The sequence below is a fragment of the Babylonia areolata genome, chromosome 5, assembly GCF_041734735.1.
Source record: "Babylonia areolata isolate BAREFJ2019XMU chromosome 5, ASM4173473v1, whole genome shotgun sequence".
Classification (NCBI taxonomy): domain Eukaryota; kingdom Metazoa; phylum Mollusca; class Gastropoda; order Neogastropoda; family Buccinidae; genus Babylonia; species Babylonia areolata.
The window spans coordinates 18,349,194-18,374,852 of record NC_134880.1 but is presented as its reverse complement, the minus strand read 5'-3'; the positions used below and the strand labels follow the sequence as shown (position 1 = coordinate 18,374,852).

The 25,659-nt window shown below is 39.4% G+C and overlaps 1 protein-coding gene across 1 annotated transcript in view; it reads left to right on the top strand.

The window, feature by feature from the left end:
• Positions 1-13,659, top strand: part of LOC143281980 (maspardin-like) — a 14,130-nt gene extending 471 nt beyond the window's left edge. Inside the window, exons 2-8 of the mRNA XM_076587356.1 lie at positions 1,586-1,829; positions 2,873-3,034; positions 3,769-3,995; positions 6,231-6,339; positions 7,075-7,182; positions 8,911-9,051; positions 9,425-13,659. Coding sequence (XP_076443471.1) covers positions 1,767-1,829; positions 2,873-3,034; positions 3,769-3,995; positions 6,231-6,339; positions 7,075-7,182; positions 8,911-9,051; positions 9,425-9,505 — 891 coding nt within the window. The 5' untranslated portion in view covers positions 1,586-1,766 and the 3' untranslated portion in view covers positions 9,506-13,659. The remainder of the gene's footprint in view (positions 1-1,585; positions 1,830-2,872; positions 3,035-3,768; positions 3,996-6,230; positions 6,340-7,074; positions 7,183-8,910; positions 9,052-9,424) is intronic.
• Positions 13,660-25,659: the final 12,000 nt, after the last annotated feature.

The following is a 25,659-nucleotide window of genomic DNA, read 5'->3' as shown; positions in this document are numbered from 1 at the left end:
AATATTTGGTGAGGTTTATGTCGTATAGTACACTTTGCTTTTCATTCATTCTCCATATGATTATTTCACGCTGTATGCTTACTGAGTGTGTGTCAACGTATGTGTGTCTTCGATAATGAGAGCTACTCACTGTCTCAATCACTGAATCAGTCAATGTGACTCACAGTCACAGCCACAAGATGCCAAGTGGGGTTGTTGTTTTTTGGTTTTGATTTATATATATATATATATATATATATATATATATATATATATATATATATATATAATTGCAATTTCAGATACATAGGGATTGTCTGTTTTAGAAAATGCCCTGAGGCTAGGTGGCCAATTTGCATCCCGTCATGGATAGTTTTCTTTGTGTTAAGATTATAATAAGTATTGATAATTCAGTCATGTACATGCCCTACGCATTAAATTAGCATTTATGAATATCCAGTTTCACACATTAAAAGTCACATATTGTCCTGCTGGTATTTTATGAATCTGCAGGTGATTTTTGAAGTGGTTTGTTTATTGCATAACTCCACTTTTTTTAACACACACACACTCCAATGATGCACACACATATGCACAACAAGTTTCCTGGGTTTAATCCACGGCACACCTGGTGAGATAAGTGCGGAGATTTTTCTGATCTCCGAGGTCAACATACGTGCAGACCTGCTTGTGTCAGAACCCCCATTGTGTGTATATACACACGCAGAAGATCAAATATGCACGTTAAAGCTCCTGCAATACATGTTAGTGTTCGGTGGGTTTTGGAAACAAGAGCAAACCCCTAAGTTGAGTATGGCTGCATACGTGGCAGGGTAAATAAACAAAATGGTCATACACTTAGAATGTTGTGTGAGTGTGTATGTGTGTGTGTGTGTTTGACTGAAACCTGGCTGAATGTTTGCAGTGTGGTTTTCATGGACAACACCATCATACAGGAAATGCCTGCTTCTCACCAGCCAACAGGAAATAATATGATCTGATGACTTTCTTTGGTTGTGAAACATAGTGATACACAATGTAATAGTTTTCCTTGTCTGTGCTGCATACATTTTCCTTGTGTTTTTTTCATTCAGCAGAGGTTGCTTATTGGTTGGTTGGTTGTGTTAGTGTTAACTTAATCAACACTTTTTGTTTGTTGGTTGTTGTTTTTTTTATGCTAAGTATGATTATGTGATCACAGTTTGGCTGGTTGGTGGTTGGTAAGATGTGTTTGTGTAAACTTTATCAACACATTTTTTTTGTTTCTTTGTTGTTGTCATATTTTAATGTTAAGTAGGTAAGTTTGATTCTGTGTTCGATTCCACAGTTCATTTTTGTAGTTCCTTTAGTAGTTTTATTTACACTTTCTTCTTTCTTTCTTTTCTTTCAGAAAAAAAAGCGTTGAATATACAGTAATCAAGTCAATCAAAAAAAAATATTTGAAAAATCATTTTTTAAAGTTTGTGGGTTTTTTTTTTGGTTTTTTGTTTTTAATGTTTGTTTTTTTTTAGACATGTATGTCCATATGTGTGTGTGCGTGTATGTGTGTGTCTGTTTCAAAACGTGTATTGCTTTTGGTTGTTGCAGTTTGCCTTTATATTTGCAGCACCCATCAGTCGCTGTTAGTCTTGCAACAGAGGGAAGAAGTTTGATCAGGCCCTGACTGATGTCTACACCTGTTTGACATTCTGCCGCTACAGGAGGGTCCTTCCAGTTGGTTCCAGTAGTCATCACTGGTGTTTAGTGGTACTCTGAATACCACGAGTGATAGTGATAGACCTGATACCATGGGGGAAATTTCCAGCTCAGCGGAATATCAGAGTTTCAGGAGCACAATCCCTTTGAAGAAGGTTAAGTGATGTTTCACAGTCGTTTTTGTTGTTGTTGTTGTTTTCTTTCTTTTTTTTACTTGAGGTTATTGTAAGAATTTTGAAAAATGCGTTCAGTGTTAATATTTATACTAAGTATTGCACAGGATTCTTGTGTATACATGTATATATATATATACACACATGTATACATATATATATATATGTGTGTGTTCTTAATTATGAAGGTTACAAACACTTCTTTTTCTACATTTGTAAAACTCTCATGATATTGAACATGCATGTATCATATGTCGGGTAAAAAAAAAAAAATTACAGTTGAAAATGTGAAAAATAGTTTTCTGATCAGATAAAAGAAAAAAAATCACTGCAGGGTTCAGTTACACTTTTTGGTCTCTTGTCAAGTTTTGGTTTACCTTTCCTGTTGAGAGCATTATTTAGGCATTTTTGTTGGGTGGGAGTGGGGTGAGGGTGGGGTTATCCTCCATGACTTTTTTAGGCTTGTCCTCTATGGAGATCCAAAACATCCACATCAAAAATTCTTCGTGTGTTCATGCACACAGAAGATCAAATATGCCTACATGTCAAAGATCCTGCAATCCATGTCAGTGTTCAGTGGGTTATGGAAACAAAAACATACCCAGCATACACACCTGCTGCCAGCATGGTGGGGTAAATAAACAGAATGGTCATACACATAAAATGGTACATGTCTGACTGAGTGTGTATGTTGTATGTGTGCCTGAAATCTGATTGAATGACGCAGGAAACGAATGATGAGTGTCCAATGGCTGTCAGTTGGCTCTACCCAAATGAGCAGCCTGTTGTGCAAATGACCCCATGTTTGTAAAGTGCTATGAGCTTGGGTCTCTGATGGAGGATAGGCGCTATATATATATATATATATATATATATATATATATATATATATATATATATATATATATATATATATATATATCCATATCATTCATCATCATTCATTACTAATCTTGCTTTGTACAGCAGTTTGCAGAATGGTGGTTGAGAAAGATGGTTGACTTGTTGGTGTTGCATGATGTCAGGTTGTGGTGGACGATGACAACAGCAAGGAATGGACGATGTACGAGGCTGGACCCAGATCTGTCAGGTGTCCACTGGTGTGTTTTCCTCCAGCCAGTGGGACTGCTGATGTTTTCTTCAAGCAGATCCTCGGACTGTCTTCTGCAGGCTACAGAGTTATTGCGGTCAGTTTTATATATGTATTGTTTGTGTGTGTCTGAGTCTGTGTTTGTCACTTTGTGTATGCATAAATTGTGTTTGCATCCCATATGTGTATATTTGTGTGTGTTGTGTGAGAATATATGTGTGTATATGATTCTGTGTGTTTGTGAATCCACATGTGCAATCATTCAGTGTGTTCTGTGAATTCACAGTCATTCTGTTACTGTTAGTGAATTCACACAGTAATTATGATTTGATAACTGATTACGTTTTCTTTTGTGTAATAAACCACATGCTAAAACTAAGACTAGAGGCAAGCTCTGTGCACTCTAAACCACTACCAATGATAATCATATGCAACAAGAAGGAAGAATTAAAAAATGAATCCACAATTGTTGAGGTCTGGCACTGAGTGATGTAGTGATGTGAATAGCTGTTCTAGTGGCTTAATTTTCTGTTTAGTTAGGAAGAAATGATACATATACATTATGAAGCCAGTGTTGTATCCATCAGTGCAAGTTGTCTTGGAAAGTAGAGCTGTCTGAAAAGCTAAAGCTTCAGAATGAATTGAAAATTATTTGATGCTGGCAAAACATTTTGGTTGTTTCTGCAGTCTATTTCACATACTCACAGCTGTGGAGCAGAAATTATTTTCTCCCCTAGTGGCTGATAAGCTGTCTTTGCAAAGTGCAAACTACTGTGTCACTGATTTGCTTATAAAGTTATATGTGTGTGTGTGTGTGGTTTATTGTGACAGTTGGAGTACCCAGTGTACTGGACAATGCGAGAGTTTTGTGATGGGTTCAGCAAGTTGCTGAACCACCTTCAGCTGGACAAGGTTCACATCTTCGGCACGTCGCTGGGTGGGTTCCTGGCACAGAAGTTTGCAGAGTCGTCTTCCCGATCTCCTCGTGTCGCCTCGCTCATTCTCTGCAACACCTTCTATGACACCACCATTTTCCAGCAGACAAACTCTGCTCCTACGTAAGTATTTAACTCTTTCACCACAATAGGTGACTTTAATCAGTGAGACAGTTCACTGCCATAGGTGACTGTAGCGGACGTTACGGGGTCATGTTAAACAGACAGTTTTCCATATAGTAGCAAAGTTTGACAGCTGCAGCCAGCTTTTCTGTACAGTAGGAAATTGACTTACCTTCCCACCTTGGCTGAGTTTGGAAGTAAACAAGTCCACTGCATTGTTTTAACTGAATTGTGTGACTTACGGCATCGAGTCTAAAACATTTGGCACTGAGACATTGTTTTGACATGAACTGAATCGTGTGACTTCAAGCCTGAATTATTTGGTGCTGGGGAGTGATTTTCATACAGAAACTTGGTGGGTTTTTGTGTGTGTTTTTTTAATTGATAGATGGAAAAAAAAGTTAAAGTTAAAAACAAAAGGTGGACAGAAAGCAGATTTCTGGGTTTTCTTTTCTTGTATTTTATACTTGTAAAATCCAGTAGATGTTAGAAGTTGTTTTTAATTATCAGTCTTCACTGTTAGATGAATATGTTTGGCAGTGACACAAGTGAATCGCTTATGAACAGATGTTAGTTGTTGTTTTTTTATTATTGTTTCATTTTCAGACATCTCTAAGTCTTCACTGTTAGATGAATATGTTTGGCAGTGACAAGTGAATCGCCTATGAACAGATGTTAGTTTTGTTTAATTATTGTTTCATTTTCAAGACATCTGTAACAACAGACCATGTATGCCTGAACAGTATTAGGAAAAAGGAAAAGCAACAAATGTAACACTTTACAAGTGGTTTGTCCCCTCTACACCCCCCCCCCCCCCCCCCCCCCCCCCCCCCCCCCTCTTTTTTCTTCTACCACTGTGCTGCTGAATGGTACAGAGCTCTTTGTCCTGCATTGTACTTTCTCTTCTTCTGAATTTCGTGTGTTGATGTACTGATTTTTCCCTTCTGCATATCATTATCCTTTGATGGCGATGTTGGAATCGGCCTAAAGTACCGAACAGATGGCAAGTTGTTTAACCTCAGAAGGCTTCAAGCAAAAACGAAGGTCATGACAGACATCATCAGAGACTTTTTGTTTGCTGATGATTGTGCCCTCAACGCTGGATCTGAAGCTGACAAGCAACTCAGCGTCGACAAGTTTGCCACTGCCAGCAGGAACTTCGGCCTTACCATCAGCACAAGGAAAACTGAAGTTCTCCATCAGCCAGCCCCAGGGAAACCCTACGTTGAGCCCAACATCACAGTCAACGGTCAGAGACTCAGTGCGGTGGAGCGGTTAACATACCTTGGCAGCACACTGTCACGAAATGCAACCATCGACGATGAAGTGAACGTCAGGATTGCAAGAGCAAGCGCAACTTTTGGCAGACTCCGTGCAAATGTCTGGAACAGAAGAGGCCAAGCTAAAGGTCTACAGAGCAGTAGTTCTCCCCACACTACTGTATGCCTGCGAAACTTGGACAGTGTACCAACGACATGCCAAGAAGCTGAACCACTTCCACACAACATGCCTCAGGAAGCTACTGAACATCAAGTGGCAAGACAGGACCCCAGACACAGAGGTGCTCGCAAAAGCCACCCTTCCCAGCATCTTCACCATCCTGATGCAGTCCCAGCCTCGCTGGGCTGGACACTTGGCGCGCATGCCAGACCATCGGCTGCCCAAAAGGCTCTTCTATGGCGAGCTGCAACAAGGGAAGAGATCACACGGAGGTCAGAAGAAGCGCTTCAGAGATACTCTGAAAGTCTCTCTTAAAGCGTTTGATATCAACCCTGACTCCTGGGAGGAATCTGCAGTGGACCGTGACAAATGGCGCGCTGCTGTGCACAAAGGCGCCAAGTTGTGCGAGGCCAACAGGACTGCTGCAGCTGTTCAGAAGAGGCAGGCCAGAAAGTCATGGGCAAACAAGCTCCCTGACAATGATATGCCTGTCTTTGTCTGCCCCAACTGTCAGCAAACATTTCGTGTGCAGATTGGACTATTCAGCCATCTGCGCATTCACAGATAGATTCATGAGCATCCTCCCCCCCACCCCACCACCACCCTCCCCCCATCCCCCAGCTGGATGACAACGATGGTCATCATCGATCTCTCGATGGACATACCACCACCATCCTTTGCTTGTAGGTTGTGCCTGGAATACTTATTATAAAATCACCTTGTTGTGAATAGACAATGAACCAATGAGGAGAAGAAGAATTTTATGAAGTTGTAATGATGGTAGTGTTTCTACAGGTTCTGGATGATGCCAGCACTTTTCCTGAAAAAGATGGTCATGGGAAACTTTGACAAAGGACTCGTGGATCCTGAAATTGCTGATTCTATCGATTTTCTGGTGGAACGGGTAGGAAAATGTGTCTTGTTTCATTTATTTGTTTATGTCATCAGTTGGAATATTTAGAAAATGTTAAATCAAAAAATTTAAACGTGGTGGCCTTAATTGTTGTTTTTTTCTGTAATGTCAGTACTTTCATTCGTTGTGGACTGAAAAGATGAGGGGAATTGAAGCTTGTTATGACTACACAACTTGAATGCTGTCCATTTCAGGCTTACTCTCCGTTAATATCTGAATGTTTCTACGTGTGCAAATGAAACTTCAGTAGTTTAGGTAATGAGAAAATTGCTAGATGACAAACAAAACAAAACAAAGCAAAAAATTCCATTGCATACAGTAACTTTTAGCAGAAAGTGTTCGAAGGATAAATGTTTCTTGACATAGTTTTATGTTATGTGTGAACTTTGTCCTATTGGTTTGAATGTGATTTCTGTTTGTTAAATTCATTCATTATTTTTGCCCATGCGTGAAAAAAAAACACACCCTGAAAAGATTTAATAATGATCTTGGGAAAAATGTACACATCTTGGATTGACAGGAGAAATATAAAATTTTGGCAAAGCAACATGCAAGGCGGAATCCGTCAAATTTTATGTCTGCATATCCACCTCATTCTGTAATTTTGATGTGCCATGCTCTTCATTTGACTGGGGTTTTTTTGTTTTGTTTTTCTGATTCTTTGTATGAATGTGCATATGATTTTCTTTTTCTTTTTTTTTTCTTTTTTTTTTTCTCCTTTGTTAGTTGGACAGCCTGTCACAGCAAGAACTTGCATCACGACTAACGCTGAACTGTATGAGCTGCTATGTGGAGCCACAGAAACTTCGCGACATCGACATCACCATCATGGATGTGAGTGGATCTCTCATCTCTGGTGAACTGTGATTATTATCAACAACCCTCTAACTCTGGCTTTTGTCAACAGTGATTTGTTTCTTAAAGGACGTTGATCTCATACTGTTTCTCACTATAACTGATATGCACATATAATGCAGCAGTTAACAGATGGCATTGTGTGGTGCACAGTTGCTGATGTATATTTTTTATATATTTTTTCCATGGCATGCATGATTTTTTTTTTTTTACTTATGTGTTTGTGGTATGTTGTGTTTTTAATCCCCTTGATGGTTTTGCACCATAGCAGAAACTCAGCAAGGGATATGATTTATCAGTCAAATTCTGATAAATACTGATGACAGTCACTAATATATTGTGTTTTCACTGGAGAAACCGTCCCCATAATTCAGTTTTCATTTAGAATCATTTGCACTTGAAAATCATTAAAAATGTGAAATACTCGCATTACAATTCATCAAATTAATTCATGAAAAGAGTACCCTCTTCCGTATACTGTTGTTCTGCCACTGTTTTTCTGGGCTGGATGTTGTTCTTAGTGCAGCTGTTGGAATAGATTTAATATAAAAATAAAGAAAAAAGAAAGGAATATTGCCTGATTCAAACATCTTTCTTTATTGTCTGCTTCCAATTGCCACAACTGCTGTCGCATAAAAACTGAGTAGTAAGAGCATTACAGGGTTCATCCCTGGCAGTAAGTGGTTGGTGAAGGGTGGAGATTTTTGTGATCTGCCAGGACAACATATGAACAGGCCAGCTAGTGCCTGAACCCCCTTTGTTTGTGTCCAAGTGAGGAAGATTGAATACACACATGTGTGTCTGTTGGGTAATGGAAACACAGAAACTCTTAGCATGTACCAACCTTGATATGGTGATGTTGGTCTTGTCAGAAAGAGGAGGACACCTTGGAAATGACAGCAATTTTTATGGCTGATTGATATTCAGTTTTTAGTTTTTGACAATAAGTTTGTATTAACTTTCTTCTTTTTTTCTTTTTTTTTGGTCCTGTGCCTGTTTTGGAGTGAAAACTGAAAAGGGAAGATGCTTTTGATTACCAGATAAAGAAAAAGTGAACACAAATTACCATTGCTTACAAATACACAAAGAGACTGCTGTGAACTTTGTGCATACGATTTGACAGTGAATATAGAATAACCAAATTTAGATTGGTTCATCAAAATGTGGTTGTGCAAGTGTGGTTTTATCTGTTAAGGCATTTTTGTCATGTGTGGCTTAGGTTGTGTGACTGTTGTGTATCTTTTATGTAAAATGTTTGGAGCTTGTTTCAGAGGATTTTTCTGCATGAGTTTTGTATTACTGTCATTACTGGTTGCATGACACCAAAAACAATTTTAACAGATGACACCAGATTCAAAGAAAAAGATTGTAATTACCGGATGACACCAGATTCAAAGAAAATATTTTAACTGACAACATAAGATTGAAGGAAATGGTTTTAACTGATGACACCAGATTCAAAGAAACTATTTGAACCAGATTCAAAGAGACAGTTTTTACTGATGACACCAGTTTCAAAGAAACAATTTTAACTGTAACACCAGATTCAAGGGAACAGTTTTGACTGATGACAAGATTTTATCTGTGACACTAGATTCAATGAAATGATTTTGACAGATGGCACTAGATTCAAAGTAAAGATTTTGACTATGACCCCAGATTCAAAGAAACAGTTTTAATTGACATTTAATTGTGTTTTGGTGCCAGGTGTTTGACGACTGCGCGTTGTCTGGCACTGTGAGGGAGGAGATGTACAAGTGTTACCCAGATGCCAGAAGAGCACATCTCAAGTCAGGGGGCAACTTTCCCTATCTGAGTCGCTGTGTGGATGTCAATTTGTTTCTGCAGGTATGCTCTTTCAGTTTCTCAGTCTCTGAATGCTCCCTCTTTCTGTCATACTGTGCCATTGTCTTACACTGGTCTTTCTGTCCCTGTGATGTCTACCCTTTCCTCCTCCTCTCTCTCTCTCTCTCCTTTGTCTATTTCTCTAAATTCTGACCATGTTGTTTTGTGGAGTGTTTAGCTGTTTTAAGAATTGGCTAAGAGGTCCCTTAATGAAAGAAGCTATGTTTTATGAGTGACTGCATTGTGATGGCTTACGTTCATCTTCAGGGAAACGGTGCATCTTTGAAGAGCAGACATGTGTGACCTACATTTCTCCACATTGACTACAAAACCCTGTGAACCTGATTAAACTGATTCATGTTTTTTACATCCTAAGGTTCACTTGAGGCGGTTTGACATGGGCCCCCACCAGGCTCGAGAAATTGCAGACAGCGAACGGTCTATCCTGTCATCCTAGAAATACATTCCCAGTGCAGGAGAGAGAAAATGGCAGTGAAGGCAATGGCCGGTGAGACAGCTTTCTTCCCACAGGGTACACGCCTGTAATGTATCATTTCTCTTCAATGGCAGAGTCATATGCACAGACTATGCAAGCTGTATGATCATATGACAGGATTACCCTGTGTGATGTTGGGTGTGTGAATGATGTATCATATTGGGAGACCTCCATTGCTTACATAATGGTACATATTTTGAATATTGGGAGGAAACCATTAGGTGTTTTGACATTGGAAAATGTGAGTGATTTGTGTCAGATTTTGGATCAGTTTTTTTCTTTTCTTTTTTTTTTTCTTTTTTTTTTATCACAATAGATTTCTCTGTGTGAAATTCGGGCTGCTCTCCCCAGGGACAGTGCGTCACTACACTACAGCGCCACCCATTTTTTTGTATTTTTTCCTGTGTGCAGTTTTATTTGTTTTTCCTATTGAAGTGGATTTTTCTACAGAATTTTGCCAGGAACAAGCCTTTTGTTGCCGTTGTTTTTTTAACGTGCGCTAAGTGCATGCTGCACACGGGACCTCAGTTTATCGTCTCATCCGAATGACTAGCGTCCAGACCACCACTCAAGGTCTAGTGGAGGTAGAGAAAATATCGGCGGCTGAGCCGTGACTTGAACCAGTGCGCTCAGATTATCTCGCTTCCTAGGCGGACGCGTTACCTCTAGGCCATCACTCCACTTAAAACGTGTGCAGTGTGGAATGTGATTGTGTCATGTGTTTGCAATAATTTGTAATTACCCATCGGTTCATTTCTGAAGAGTAGTCTATTTTTGCACATTTTCTGTCAGATACTCATGTAATTGTCATGTATAAAGGGTGCCATCATGCAGACATTCGTTCACGCCCATGTGGGCAAGTGCTTGCGTACCTATGCACGAGAGCAAATGCAGCATCTGTGTGTTTTTTATTCTTTTGCTGGTGTTCCTATCTGAGATATCCAATGATCCATGCCTGTTCTTTTGAAGGTCATCTAATTGCACTTTTTATCTGATAGCTTGCCTGTTTTGTTAACTTTACTCATTGGCTTTTCTTTTCTTTCCTTTTTTTTTTTTTTTTTCCATTTTGTTGAGATAAGAGAAAACCTAGAATTTTGTTGTTGTTTTTTTTTATCCATATTTTGTTGCCAGGAAAGAGTGGCTGAATGAATAAGTTTTATGCAGTTGCCACTAATCATCTAAATTTATAAATTATCTCTTCAAAATGTTTTAATTAATGTCCGATAGTCATGATGCTGTGTACGCAAGTGATTGTTCTGCAGTCCTAAACATTGTATTAGGTGACTGTTCTGCAGTTCCAAATGTTATATTCATTTTGATAATGACTGACTGAGATTTGACACAGAATATATGCCATAGGAATGGTATATACCAATCAAAACTATGAGAATTGCATGTGATTCTGATGTATGAATTTAGATTTTTTTTTTTTTTTTTTTTTCAAAGATTGATATTTCAATATTGCAGCTGTCATTGCATAGTAAAATGTATGTAGATTGTTATGAAAAGCTTCCAGTTGATGTTTTTTTTGTTGTTGTTTTACAATGCATGGCTAAGTAATGTAATAGGTGTATGTGACAGAGAAATGAAGAAATATGGTTGAGTGATTGAATGGAGTATCCAGGTGTGTGTTAAAAAGGTGTGTTGCCAGTTTTGAGATTTCAGTGTGAATCCCCAGTTGTTGAAAAAATAAGTGACACTTCCCTGCTTGACAGAGAAGTTAAACACGTTGCTTGAGTCACTGTCATGTATTTTGATGTCACAGGTACTTTATTTTCCCTAGAATCATTTGTGTCTTTGCTTTACATCAGTTTTTGACTGATGTCATGTACAATATACTGACTGTGATCTATTCAGTCTTAAAAAAAGAACCTTCATGGCTCACATGTAATTTCTGCTGATTTGAATTACAAGAATGAAACTGAAAACGCTGGTTAGGGTGGGCAGACTAGTACTTACATATATATATAGAGAGAAATATATATAGACCTACTGATCCAAATCATACTTTTGCTCACCATTGAAACAAGTGCTTGTCAAGCCAAAAGCTGTGTGCTTGAAACCAAATAGTTCCATGCAGCTAAAGCAGCCCACATCAATCAGCATTTCATTGTGTAAAGCTCATAAAACAGATGTATCAAAATTTCAAACTTTTCATGTCTTCAGCACAACTTTTCTGTTTCAGTAAATCACTACAAAACTACCCAGCGCATTTTCCAGTGTTATACACACAATATGAACTCTAGACAAGTTCAGTATATTCTTCAAAATTATGATTGGCGGATTGGACGTCTTCTTCCACTTGAATCAGTTTTGCAAGAAAGTTTCAGACTTGCGGTGTCTTTATTACGGCTTTACAGCCTCCATACAATCATAACAAACACTCCACATGAAAACTGACTTCTGTCATCAACTATTTTAGGGATTTTTTTGTTTGTTTGTTTTTCTGTTTTCATCATTGGAATTACTACTTTCCATGTAGTCTTTAACTGATGGTATGAAGTTAGTAAACATGCTTACTGTAAACTGTGCATCAGGGGAGAGAAAACTGTAACAGAAAGCACAGGTCAGTGAAACAATGTGCACAGTGCAAACATACATAAAGAAAACATGAAACTTTTGATATCCATCAATGAGCATATGCACTTGCACACACGCACATATGCACACACACACACACACACACACAAACACAAGCACACACACATGGCTTTGTATAAATGCATTATCATCTGTTAGTGCCAGGGGAACATGGGTTAGGTGCTACAGGACATTGCAGGCTTGTTTAGCAAGTTTCCCTGTGGCTAGGCTTGTATTCCTGAATGTAGGTTTCCGGTTTTCATACAATGACTTGGTCTGTTCACCCATGTTGGTGCCCAGTTTTTAAACATTGACAAGGCCTGTGTTCCCTGATGTTACGTCCAGATGGGCATTGTTAATACCAAGAAACATCTGTGCTGATGAGTGCAAAAACAAAACAAAACGGCAGTTCAGTTTGCAGTTTCAAAATTTGATGTCATCGTAAAACTGATTTTAAAAAAAAAGAAAAAAAAAGAAGGCTATTCATTTTTGCAGTAAAAAAGAAAAAAAAAAAGTTGGCGTTTTTTAAGATGGCAGCTCAATTTGCTGCATGACCCAGAGATACTAGCCATGCCGATCCACACTCAGCGCCTTAAAATACTTTGCTAAAATGTTTACTTTGCTGAGGAATAGTACGGTGGCAAATACAAGAAGTATTACCTCAGTGAATCACTGGGGTTTTTTTGTCAAGTATTTGCTAGTTTCCTTTATGGTCACAAATGAAACACTGTTCAGTAAATGGTTTCTAGAATGGGTGACTGATCTAAAGAAGTCACTATAGGCAAGATCAGCCATTTGTATTCAGAGGGAAAGAAAATATCAAGAATGGTCAGTCTGAAAATGTAATCTGTTTTCATTTTGACGTCAAGGCTTTCTTCACATTTGAAAATTTATCCTCACGTCATCTGTGTTTCTGACTTAGAAGATTATGTACACATTCTGCTTACTTTGTCTTGGTTACCTTTGAATATAAATGAAACAGTGCAGAGAAAGCTTGGAAAAAAAAAATATATATATATATATAAAGAGTTCTTAGAAATGGATTTTGGGGATGGCACCTGAGTATACATGCTGTAGCTTTCTTAAATGTACAGTATCTAAATTTCATGTCGGTAGTTTGAGTAATATGCTTGTTCATTCAAAAGCGGACCAAAGGGATTGGGCAGGTCAGATCTGGGCTTTCCATAAGTTGTTTCCCTTGGCCTGTGTGATTGTGGATGAAGCACATTGTCATGGGATAAAAGTACACCGACAATGTTCGGCAAAGTAGTGCTTTAGTGAGGGAGAACATGTTCATGTTTTATTTGTTTTTATTGCAATTAATTCATTTTGGGAACATTTCCATGCTCGTGTCTTGTATTTTAATGCTAATTCATTCATTGTGTAACATCTCCATGACTTGCATGTGTTTTTTGTCACATTACCCATGGCAGTTTGTTTTCATTCATACTGCAGTTTTCTATCTTGATCACATGAGATGCTGTGTTGCTGCGTTTTCAGGGAGCAGTGGGGAAAATAAACAGAATGCTGATAGATGTGCATTGTCTTCATTGTAAATAAAATTTTGAAAAAATATCACTTGGTGGAGGAATGGCTGATTCACAAAGTTGGCCATCCCTGCTCGTTTTAAAAAAAAACAATTTGATAAATAACACAAGACAGACAATTGAACAAACAAAACCACAAGACATGAACTTTTGAAAAAATTGCATTCAGTCATTTACAATGACAAAAATCATTACAGGTTTACAGACAGAAGAAAGGTGACTTGGAAGTGCACCAGCTTGAAAACGCATGCATGTGTTTGGAACTGTTCTCATCCCACTTTCTCGCGTGTGCGTATGCATGCACACACACACACCACACCATACCACACAAATGTGTTCGTTTTCATGCTGTCAAACTCTCCACTTGCATCTTTTTCCTGTTTCCCTTCCTTTTCCAAACATTGTTAACGATAACGTCTTACGCTGCTGGTCAGGCACCTGCTTGGCAGATGTGGTGTAGCGTATATGGATTTGTCCGAACGCAGTGACGCCTCCTTGAGCTACTGAAACTGAAACTGTTAACGATTGCTACAGTGTGGGTAGGAGCTGGCACTATCAGAACTAATGACCCCCCCCCCCCCACACACACACACACACCACATAACACACACAGAGACACACATGATTCAAAATTCAATGCCTCGTGACATGGATTTTGTTCTGGTGGATTACAAAATCATAACTGATCAACATAAACTTGAGGAATGTAGCAAAGAATTATAATCACTTATGATATTTTACCTTGGGATTGTTCAGGTTACATTGCAGGGGTTTAAAAATTTACTCCAACTACTCGAAATTTTCTTCCTTTGAAGAAAATTAACTGCACAACATTAATACTGAATTCAAGAAGTATTTTTTGTGCAATGATTCTTTCTTGTGTCCAGAATGGTGTACGCACAACAGTGCAATGTGGTAACAATTTGAAGTGTCAGTACTCTAATGCACAGTCAAAACGAAAGGAAAAATTGGACCACTGTCTTTTTTTTTTTTTATCAAGGCTTTTTCACAGGGTGTTGCAACAGTCCTGCGAGCGACAGTCCAATTTTCTTTTTTAATTTTCTGATGTGCCAATGTCAAAACTTCTCTCTCTCTCTCTCTCTCCCCCTCGCTCTCTCTCTCTTAGAGACAAATAAACGATTAAATAAAGCAAACATTGCGTGCTCATTACATCAAGATTTGGCAAGTTGAACTTCATCAAAACAAATTATTCTCAAACTGCATGACAATTCAGATTTTGAATTTGAAAAAGAATTAATAATTCTTCTGATTAATTTTATGATGTGAATAATGAAATATAGGACTCTTACTAATCATGGACATAATTGGTGCTACAGACAGGACGCATACATGTTGAAGGTAACCAGATTTGTGAAAATCATTTGAATCTTTAACCATAATCGGCTAAATTCCCATACACATTGTCTCAGTTAATGTAGTTTGTGTTTGTATTTTTTGCGTGTTTTCTTGACTTTTTTTTTTTTTTTTTTTTATCTAACATCATCTCTGTATAAAAAGATATATATATATATATATATATATATATATAAGCTACTTAGAGACCTAACCGTCCATCACTGCATTTACGTCGCCATGGCCTGTTTACCTTTTCGTTCTCTTCATTTCGTTTTCTGGGTGTTCCCCGGTGAGAATCAGTCTGCAAGATATAAAAGATCAAGAAGCGGAGGTGGTGAATTGCTTTTTCTTTTCAAAACAAGGCCACACAGCCACCATGCCACTTCAAGACGGAAAGACAGTGCCCTCATACTGGAATGTCAATCACTGCCCATCAAAGGTATTTGAGGCATTGTGCACACACCGTCCCCGCAGTGGAAACCGGTAACGTTAGTATGTCTGTGCATTACCGTGATGTCTTAGCAGGTTTTGTTCTTTATTTGTTCTTTGGAGGGGGGGAGGAGGGAGGGGGATGAAATAATTTGATCAAAATCAATGCATTAATCTACGTTAAGCTCCAGAGCCTCCTTCTTTTCCTCCTCTTCTCGCCATTTTCAACACACACACACATATGCATATATATATATATGTGTGTGTGTGTATGCATGTGTGTGTGTATTATATATATATATATATATATATATATATAAAGCAAACTGTACTCATATAAACAATGTATACATACATACAAGCATACATTCAAACATAAATAAAATTATATACATAGCCACCCACTCACCACACACGCGCACACACACACACATATAGGCTTACAGACCCACCCCCTCACCACACACACACACACACACACACCAATTAACCTGAGACTCCAGCTGCGAATATCTGACTTTTAAATGCACCCTTCTATGTGTCACAAGACAGAACAGAGGTCATATGGAATACATAGCATTTCCTGTGTCCAGTGACCAAATCGGATCCGTATATTTATAAGCCTTTTCAAGCTTCCAATGGCTACATCTGATCCGTAGATTATCTTTCTGTTATTTCCTACATTTCCTCCCAGGCTCACCCTATGGAATTCTCTGAAGGTCGGACTTGAGCATTAGCATCACTTATGAGACAGCTGGCGTGTTTGTTTTGGGTGGGTTTTTTTAGGGGGTGGGGGGGGGGGGGGGGGTCATCTTTGCAACTGGGTTGTGCGTGGTTCATGACTTAGCTCATGTGGGTACTGATCAACTTTCTTTCAGTGACTACAGTTTCAGTTTCAGTAGCTCAAGGAGGCGTCACTGCGTTCGGACAAATCCATATACGCTACACCACATCTGCCAAACAGATGCCTGACCAACAGCGTAACCCAACGCGCTTAGTCAGGCCTTGAGGGGGGAAAAAAAGGTGAATAGATAATAGATAAGCTTACACAAATAAATAAATAAATAATAATTATAATGTAAAAAAAAAAAAAGTGAATAAATAATAGATAAGCTTACACAAATAAATAAATAAATAATTATAAAAAAGGTAGTAGTAATAATAATAATAATAATAATAACAATAATAAATAAATAAGATAACAATGATGATAAATAAGTGACTACATACTGTAAATAATCCGCTCTTCAGTGTCCTTGGCAGCACAGGATGTTCAGTTTCGTGGTCTCCGTTGCACGAGTAAGGAAACGTGTTCATCAACAATGGTGTAACATCCCTATTTGTTCCTTCATTGATTTTGATCAAATTATTGCACCTTGTCAAGTGTCAATTTCAGGATCAATATCTTCAGTTAGCGCGATGACCTCGGTTGAAGCTTACTGTAAAATATGCATCTAATGCGTCGTGCTGTGTCTCTGGGGTAAACCATTGTACGGGCGACTATCCCTTGCATCCCTTGTCCTTCACAGGACACTTCAACCGGGCTTCCTACACTCTATTTTGTGATCTGGGGAATTTTTCATCGATTTTCAGTGGTACCTTTATCTTTTAAAAGATACATGTTTGGGGGGAAAACATTATGTTACATGATCTCGAGATGACGTGTGTTGTTTTTTGTTTTTTTTTTTTTCCTTTTTTTTTTTTTTTTTTTCTTTTTTTTCGTCATTCTTATGATGGAATTTCGTCTCGTAGAAGACAGCCCTTAGTTGACAGTGACAACGCCTACGAAACAAGTACATTAATTTTGAAGTATCGTCAGTCATCATTTGTGCCCGATTTTGTAAATACAGAAAATCAGTTTCATGTTATCATAAAGGACTCCGAAAACAATTCTTTAACACTAAAACATTAAATCTGCACTGTCATACGAAAACGATTGTTTCAGCTGTTGGTGAAGTTACATCCATTTCGAAATTAAAGTGTGGTAGTTTTTGTTGTGTCGAAAGTTCTTAACTTGTTATTAGAATTATCTGCCTTGACGCTCAAGGAATATAGAGGGCGTGAAAAATAACAACAACGGTCAGGGCCACAACAGCTGACAGTCTACTTTCTGTTTGTTTATTTCTTTTCAGTTTTTAAATATTCTTCGTTACACACGAGATGTGTTAAGCTTATTATTTGTCCGAGCGACAACACAACAAAATGGCGGCGAGGATGAGATTCATCTCTACCTGGTCAGCTGAGTATTTTATTTGAAGATTTTCTTGAAATATTGTCGATCGGATCGAAAGACGGTTTACTTTGTCAACAGTCATGTTTTCACTTCCGAGTTTTCCGAAGTTTTCAGTCTTCGAAGATGAACAGTCTGTTGGTACAAGATGGGCAAAGTGGATCACTAAATTTGAAAATATGCTTTGTGGTCTCGATATCACCGAAAACAAGCGCAAGAAAGCTCTTTTATTGCACTACATCGGCGACGAAGCGTACGGTATTTTTGACAGCTTCACAGACGAACAGAAAGGTGCAGCTGACGGTTATGATGTTGCAAAAAATTCACTTCAAGAATATTTCACACCAAAGAAAAATATCGCTTATGAAACTCTTCGTTTTCGTCAGGCAGTGCAGAATGATGGTGAATCAATTGACGCATTTTACACGAGACTTCGATCTCCAGCTTCTTTGTGTGAATTTGAGAATGTGAACAGAGAAATCCTCACACAGATTTTACATGGATGCAAATCCTCAAGACTCAGAAGAGCAGCACTTCGTGACAACTTGTCCCTCACTAGGATTTTACCTGAAGCACGTGCCATTGAACTTTCAGAAATTAGAGCAGCGGAAATTGAACATGGCAGATATCATGTGTATCAGTATCAAGTGTATGTAAAATTTTTGCAGACGACACTAAACTTTACTGTTCACCAAGTTCACAACACATAATGCAAAATGACATTGACTCCTTGATAGAATGGTCTGAAAAATGGAACTTATACTTTAATGCTTCCAAATGCAAAGTATTACACATTGGTCGAACTAACCCAAAACATAACTATGTAATGAAAAACGACGATGAAATAACCAATATTGTGAAATGTGAAGAGGAGAAAGACTTAGGGGTGACGTTTGATAAAGACTTACTGTTTGACAGACATATTAACCAAGTTGTTAACAAGGCAAATCAAAGGCTGGGTATTATTAAACGTACTTTTTCGTTTATTGATAAGGATATTTTTCTCCGACTTTATAAAGCTCTTGTAAGACCTCTCTTGGAGCATGGTCTCCCTGCCTGGTGTCCTAGACTAATACGTCAATCAATTACTATTGAAAGAGTGCAAAGACGTGCTACTAAACTGGTGCATGAAATTAAGGATTTGTCTTACGAAAAAAGACTGAAATTCCTAAAATTACCCTCAATGAAAGCAAGACGAAAAAGAGGAGATTTGATTCAAGCCTATAAGATCTGTAATGGTATAGACGATATTAAAAAAGATCACTTCTTTGATTCACCGCCAGATACTAATATGGAAACAAGAAACAGTGTTGATAAAATTTATAAACAGAGACATAACAATAACACAAGGAAATTTGCTTTCAGTTATAGGGTTACTAACGACTGGAATAAACTAACCACTAACATCAAGTATGCTTCCAATACCAACAACTTCAAGAACCTTATCGATAATCACAAAATTTTAAAAGACATTTGGTTTGACTTTGATGGTCCAAGATAATTGTAACTGGGTCTACTTAGACTGAGACAAGACAGATAACGACATAGCATAAAGAAGGCCGTGAGGCCTTGTGCTAATCAAATGAGACGGGGCGTAAAAAGCCGTGAGGCTACGATGATCAACATCAGCCCCTAACCTGAACCTGAACCTGAACCTGAGATATTGACCGAGTTGTTCCAACTGTAAGGCCAATAAAACTATGTAACCCAGTCAGTAGTGTGTGTTCAAGTTGGTTGTGTGTGTGTGTGTGTGTGTGTCACGGTGTGTGCTGACTTCGTGTGTTTGTGTGTGTCTGTTCGCGTTTGCCGTGCGTGCATGTGTATGTTCGTATGTGCGTCAGTATCCGAGCTTGCGTGCATGTGACGCAATAGACTGCATGATGAGTTAAAGAGTTTTTGATTCGACTAAAAGAATGTAACATGTCAATGTGTGCGCGTCAGTATGTGTATGTGTGTACACATAATGTGCATGTTCGGGCACACACACACACACACACACACACACACAGGCACACTTACGTAGATTTCAAGAGGATCTCCAAAATCACATGCACAGTAAAAAACAACAACAACAAAAATTAACAAAAACTAAGTTTCATTTTTCATCCAGATTGTTTTTTTAACAACATTCTACGGTTTTTTGTTTGTTTGTTTTTGTGTTTTTGTTTTTGTTTCTTGTATCCATTTTCTGTTTTACAGGCTTATATTTCATGACTTTTATTTATTTATTTATTTTATTTTTATTATTTTTTTTTTATACGTTGATATTTTTGTTTTGTCTTATTATATTCTAAATCCCTACTCTTCACATTTTGGGCGTGCCCGGAGACTCGAACTCACAGCCTTCTGATTGTGAGAACGGCGATCACCCGACTGAGCCATGCAGGCACCCGATGAATAGGGCCAAAAAGATGTTTTTATGATGATGAACTGTGTTCAGTGTGCAAGAAGCCAAGCAAATGGAATGGCAAGAATGATGGGGGCGGGGGATGGGTGACGAGAGAAGTGGAGAGAGAGAGAGTAACCGAAAAAAAAAAAGAAAAAAAAAGAGACAGACGGACAGACATATAGGACCCCTTAGAGTGTAAGGAGTTAAGGGCCGAAACGCTTGACTGAGAGGGGCTTCTTCTCTGAAGACCTTGAACTGTCCAGCTCTCCCTAGAGTTTGTCATCACCTCAGTGATCTGTTTCCCGACTATGCGTACCGCCCGTACACTGACATCAGTTCTTTAAATCTTTCTTCCACTGTCATACGTGTGTGAGAGCAAAACTGAAAAAAAAAACGTGTGTGCAGGGGAGGGCTCATGTATATGTGGGGGGTAGCGGGGTGGGCCGGGGGTGGGGGTGGGGGTGGGGGGCATACAGGAATAAGTAGAACGTGGTGCTAGAAACTGAGCAAGAAGCCAGATCATCACTGAGGATGTAATAATAATGATGATAATAATAATAATAATCGTAATGATAATAATAATAATTGTAATTATTAAAACAATGTAATGATAATGATGATAATAGCAACAACAAGAACAAGAATAATGATAATAATAATGATGATTATTATGATAATGATGATGATAATACTAATAACAAACAACACCACCACCACCACCAATACAGCAAAAACAACAACAACTACTACTACACCTACTCGTACCCAACTCGCAAACAAACACACAGTCGGTTCAGTTCAGCCGGTACAGTTCTTGGGACTTATTAACCTCGCGGCTTTCAGTTGTTGTTGTTGTCCCAGTATAACAAAACGGCGATTGGAGTTGCCAGTGCACTTGCTCAGGAGAAATACTAATAGTTGTACAATACACAATACACACAATACACAAAACACAAACTTTATAGTCTATACTTTGGTACAGAGATTTTCTTTTTGGCAGCAGCACATGTCCAACATAAGAAGGAAACAACAAACAAATAAAATGAATGGAAAAAAAATTAAAAAGATAAATTAAATGGCACCAAATGGAAATAGCTATATACAAATATACAAATTACTGAAATTTACGTGCCTCTCCATTTCAGTCAGCCAAGCCACATTGCACATCTTCCCACCACACACACTCACTCACACACACACACACACACACACACACACACACACACACACACACACCACGCGCACACACACGCACACATACACTCTTTCTCTTCCTCTCTCTCTCTCTCTCTCTCTCTCTCTCTCTCTGTGTCTCTCTCTTCACAAAGTATGCAACTAAAAAGATCATAGTTCTTATCATTCATCATATATGAATTTCAACTTTCGAACACATCGACTGAGATCGAATAGTCCCGGAGGAAACGATTCACCCAACTCCGGCATAGCACAGTTATTTAAGTTCACGTGAAAAGCAAGCAACAGTTTTAATTCGTTGTGCCTGTGTCGTCGTGAACTAGGTCTCTTTGCGTGTTAGTTGCATAGTTTCTGATTGTGAGTGCTTGGCAAAAAGAAACACTCTGGGTGAACTTCGACAGATGTGGGAAAGGTGTTTGCATCAGTGTTCGGAGTCTTCTTCTTCTTGTTGTGATGCCCACAATCATCCGGTTGGTTATTTTTGCATACTGAAAAACTGTGTCTGCACAGCGGGACGGGGAATGGGGTGTGTGTGTGTGTGTGGGGGGGGGGGGGGGTAGGGGGGATGGGGAGGGCTAATGAGGGAGGGGGGAGGGGAGGGGAGGATAGAGGGGGGGGGAGTCTTGTGTGTGTGTTTCGGTACTTAGTTAATTATCTGTTTCATTTATTTGTCAGTCTTAGTTCATTTTTTTGACAAATATTTCCCACGACACCAATACGGCCTTAGTGGTCAGCTGGCCTACAAACAACATAATTTATGTTCCATAATGTTGTACGAAGGAACTGATGCAATAGACATTTCGAGAACTACTACTAAAAAAAAAAAAAAAAAAAAAAAAAAAAAAAAAAAATCGTCCTCCCACATGCGATATGCATCTCATATTGTGAGATGGGAGATAACTACTCTTATTCCAAGCAGGGCATGCGTTGCGTTTATTTCCCTTTATTCGATGGCATGACCAGCAGCGTAACACAACGAGCTTAGTCAGGCCTTGAGAGAAAAAAAAGTTAAAAAAAAAAAAAAAGAAAGAAAAAGAAAGAAAGAAAATAAAATAACAAAATTGAATATAATAATAATAAATATATGTTGTTGTTTTTTTAAATAAAATAAAATAATAAAATAAATAAATAAGAAATAATAGATAAATACAGTAAAATACTACAACTAATAATAATAATAATATTTATAAGGCGCAAAATCTTGATGAAGTCAACTCTAAGCGCGCGCACATACAAACACACACACACACACACTCACACACACACACACACACACACAAAGACAATAATGACGAGAAACAAGCAAATAAATGTAAAACATATAGACACACGTTCACACATACACACACACACACACATACAAAACAGATATGCAACAAGCATGCAGTTTCTCAGATATGAAAGCACAATCAAATGCACATAAACGCATATGAGCACCAACACACACACACATAGCGGACGCGGCGCAACAACTTTCAGTTCAAATTCGAATTTTGAAAGCCTCAAGTTACGCCACAGGAGTTACCTCCTCATGTCAATGGTGGGACACCATCACTGCAGTCAAACTGTCGTCCGCTTTACGCGGCATGTGCTGTGAGTTGAACTACGGTTAGTAGCCAGCTGAGCACTTGGCTACATTTAAGCCGCTAATGACAAAGTGCCAAAGCGCTGCCAGTAATCTCTTATTAGTTTATTTTCGTTTCAATTCTGTTTTTCCTTTCTGCTCCATTTTATATGTTTTGTGCCATTTTTGTTCTGATTAGTACCTACTATGACACTAGAGCTTTAAACAGACACACACACACACACACACACAAACACACACTACCCCCCCCCCCCTCCCCACCCACCCACCCACCCGCGATCTAACGACTTATACCGTCTAACACACGTTTCCTCACTTTAACTAAGCGTATGAGTGGGCACCTGTTTTTGTTCGGGGGAAAGTTTTTCGGCTACAGATCGAAAAGACTAGCTAGTCAAGCTACCATGACTCACCATCTCGAACAATATATGACCGTATATCATGGACAGTCAGTCAATAGGTCGTTTACCTTAACTCTGTGTCGAGCTCTTGACACAGGGAATATGAATTTACCGCCCGCCCCCTTCCCTCCCCCCCCTCCCCCGATGGCCATAAAAGACTGTGGGGACCTTTGATATAACCTAACAATTCACCCAGTATTGATTCATTGACTCGACGTATGGCCTTGATCTTCAAACACACACACACACACACACACACACACACACACACACACACACACACACACACACACACACACACACACATATATATGTATATATGTATATAAAATCTCTCTCTCTCTCTCTCTCTCTCTCTCTCTCTCCATATATATATATATATATATATATATATATATATATATATATATATATATAGTACACACACATATATACATACATGGTTCATATGTACATATATACATACATGGTACATGTATGGTTCGAATCACGACTCAGCCGCCGATATTCTCTCCCCCTTACACTACACCTTGAGTTGTGGTCTGGACGCTAGTCATTCGGATGAGACGATAAACAAAGGTCCCGTGTGCAGCATGCACTTAGCGCACATAAAAGAACCCACGGCAACAAAAGGGTTGTTCCTGGCAAAATTCTGTAGAAAAATCCACTCCGATGGGAAAAACAAATGAAACTGCAAGCAGGAAAAAAAAGGGTGGCGCTGTAGTATAGCGACGCGCTCTCCCTGGGAAGAGCAGCCCGAATTTCACACAGAGAAATCTGTTGTGATAAAAAGAAATACGAATACAAATACGAATACGAATACATTATTTTCAACAGACTGTTCGGTTGTCTATTTAAATAGGTGCACGTTAATTTGCGTCAGTGTACGGCGAGCGATCGCAACTCAGTCTTGCGTGCGGTGAGCAAGTCATTGACATTTTCCGACACGTTGGCTACCCTGATGACTATGACATGGCCATCACGGTCGGCCGGCCTGTCAACATGAAAGGACTGGAATCCCTCATGCCTCCAGAGGATAGAGAGGATCAGTAGAGAGGCCCGGTCACAGATGGTGCCGTTCAGCGGGAAAGGCGATCTAAGTGACTCGGCGTTGCAACAGCCCCCTGTCAGCTTAGCCACAGAAGCACGGATGCATGCATGCATGCTCACGCACGCGCGCGCGCGCACACACACACACAGAGGCATATACACGGGCGCGTGCTTGCTTGCTCTCCCCTCTCCCAACCCCCCCTGGTCAGCCCATAAACTCTCAGGGGGAAAGACGTAAAAATTGAAGACTACTACTTCCACTACACACACATGCATACGCAAGGACAAGTATGCGCGCACACACACACACACACACACATACACATACTCAGTACGTACACATATACGTATACACACACACTCACATAATTATGAACACTGCGACACAAACACACCGCCGGAGACACATACGCACGCACACAGACACACAGACACAGACACACACAGACACACAGACACAGACACACACACACACACACACACACACACACACACACACAGGCGCACATACAATCACAAACACATGTACACACACACACACACACACACACACATGTATACACACACACACACACACACACACACACACACACACACACACACACACACACACACACACACACACAGGCGCACATACAGTCACAAACGCATGCATACACACACACACACACACACACACACACACACACACACACACACAAGATTGTCGTTTGTGCTGTCTATAATCATTGCAGAAACTGACTTTGCGTGTGAAAGCTCTTTGTGCTTCTGTGCAGTCAGCCATGAAGGAGAAGGGTGGGGGTGGTGGGAGGGGAGGGGGTGGGGAGGGGGAAGGGGAAGGGGGAGGGTCGGAACATCGATAAGGTTCAGGGGGAGGGGGGCGGGGGTTTGGGTGGGGTGCAGGGTGAGGAGGAGTAGTCTGGGTCTGGCCTTCTCATCAGTGCTACGCCTTTGACCTTAGACACAGTGGATTTTTAATGCATTGCTTCGATGGCCCGTAAAAGACTGTATTGGATCTTTAACCATTGTGTGTAATATCGAATGCTAATAGTAGTAGAATTTTCGCGCGCGCGCGCGCGCGTGTCTGTGTGTGTGTGTGTGTGAGTGTGTGTGTGTTTACACTACCCTCCTTCTTTGCACATTTCACCCGAGCGTTTTATCGGCTTTTTAACCACTGACTAAAAAAACAACAACAACAACAAAAAACCCCAAAACGGATAAAACGAATGAATCACGTATTATGTGCAACGTAAAAGCAAACACGCACGCACACGCGTTTACACACACACACGCGCGCGCACACATACATACACACACTCTCTCACTCTCACTCTCTCTCTCTCTCTCCTTCCGT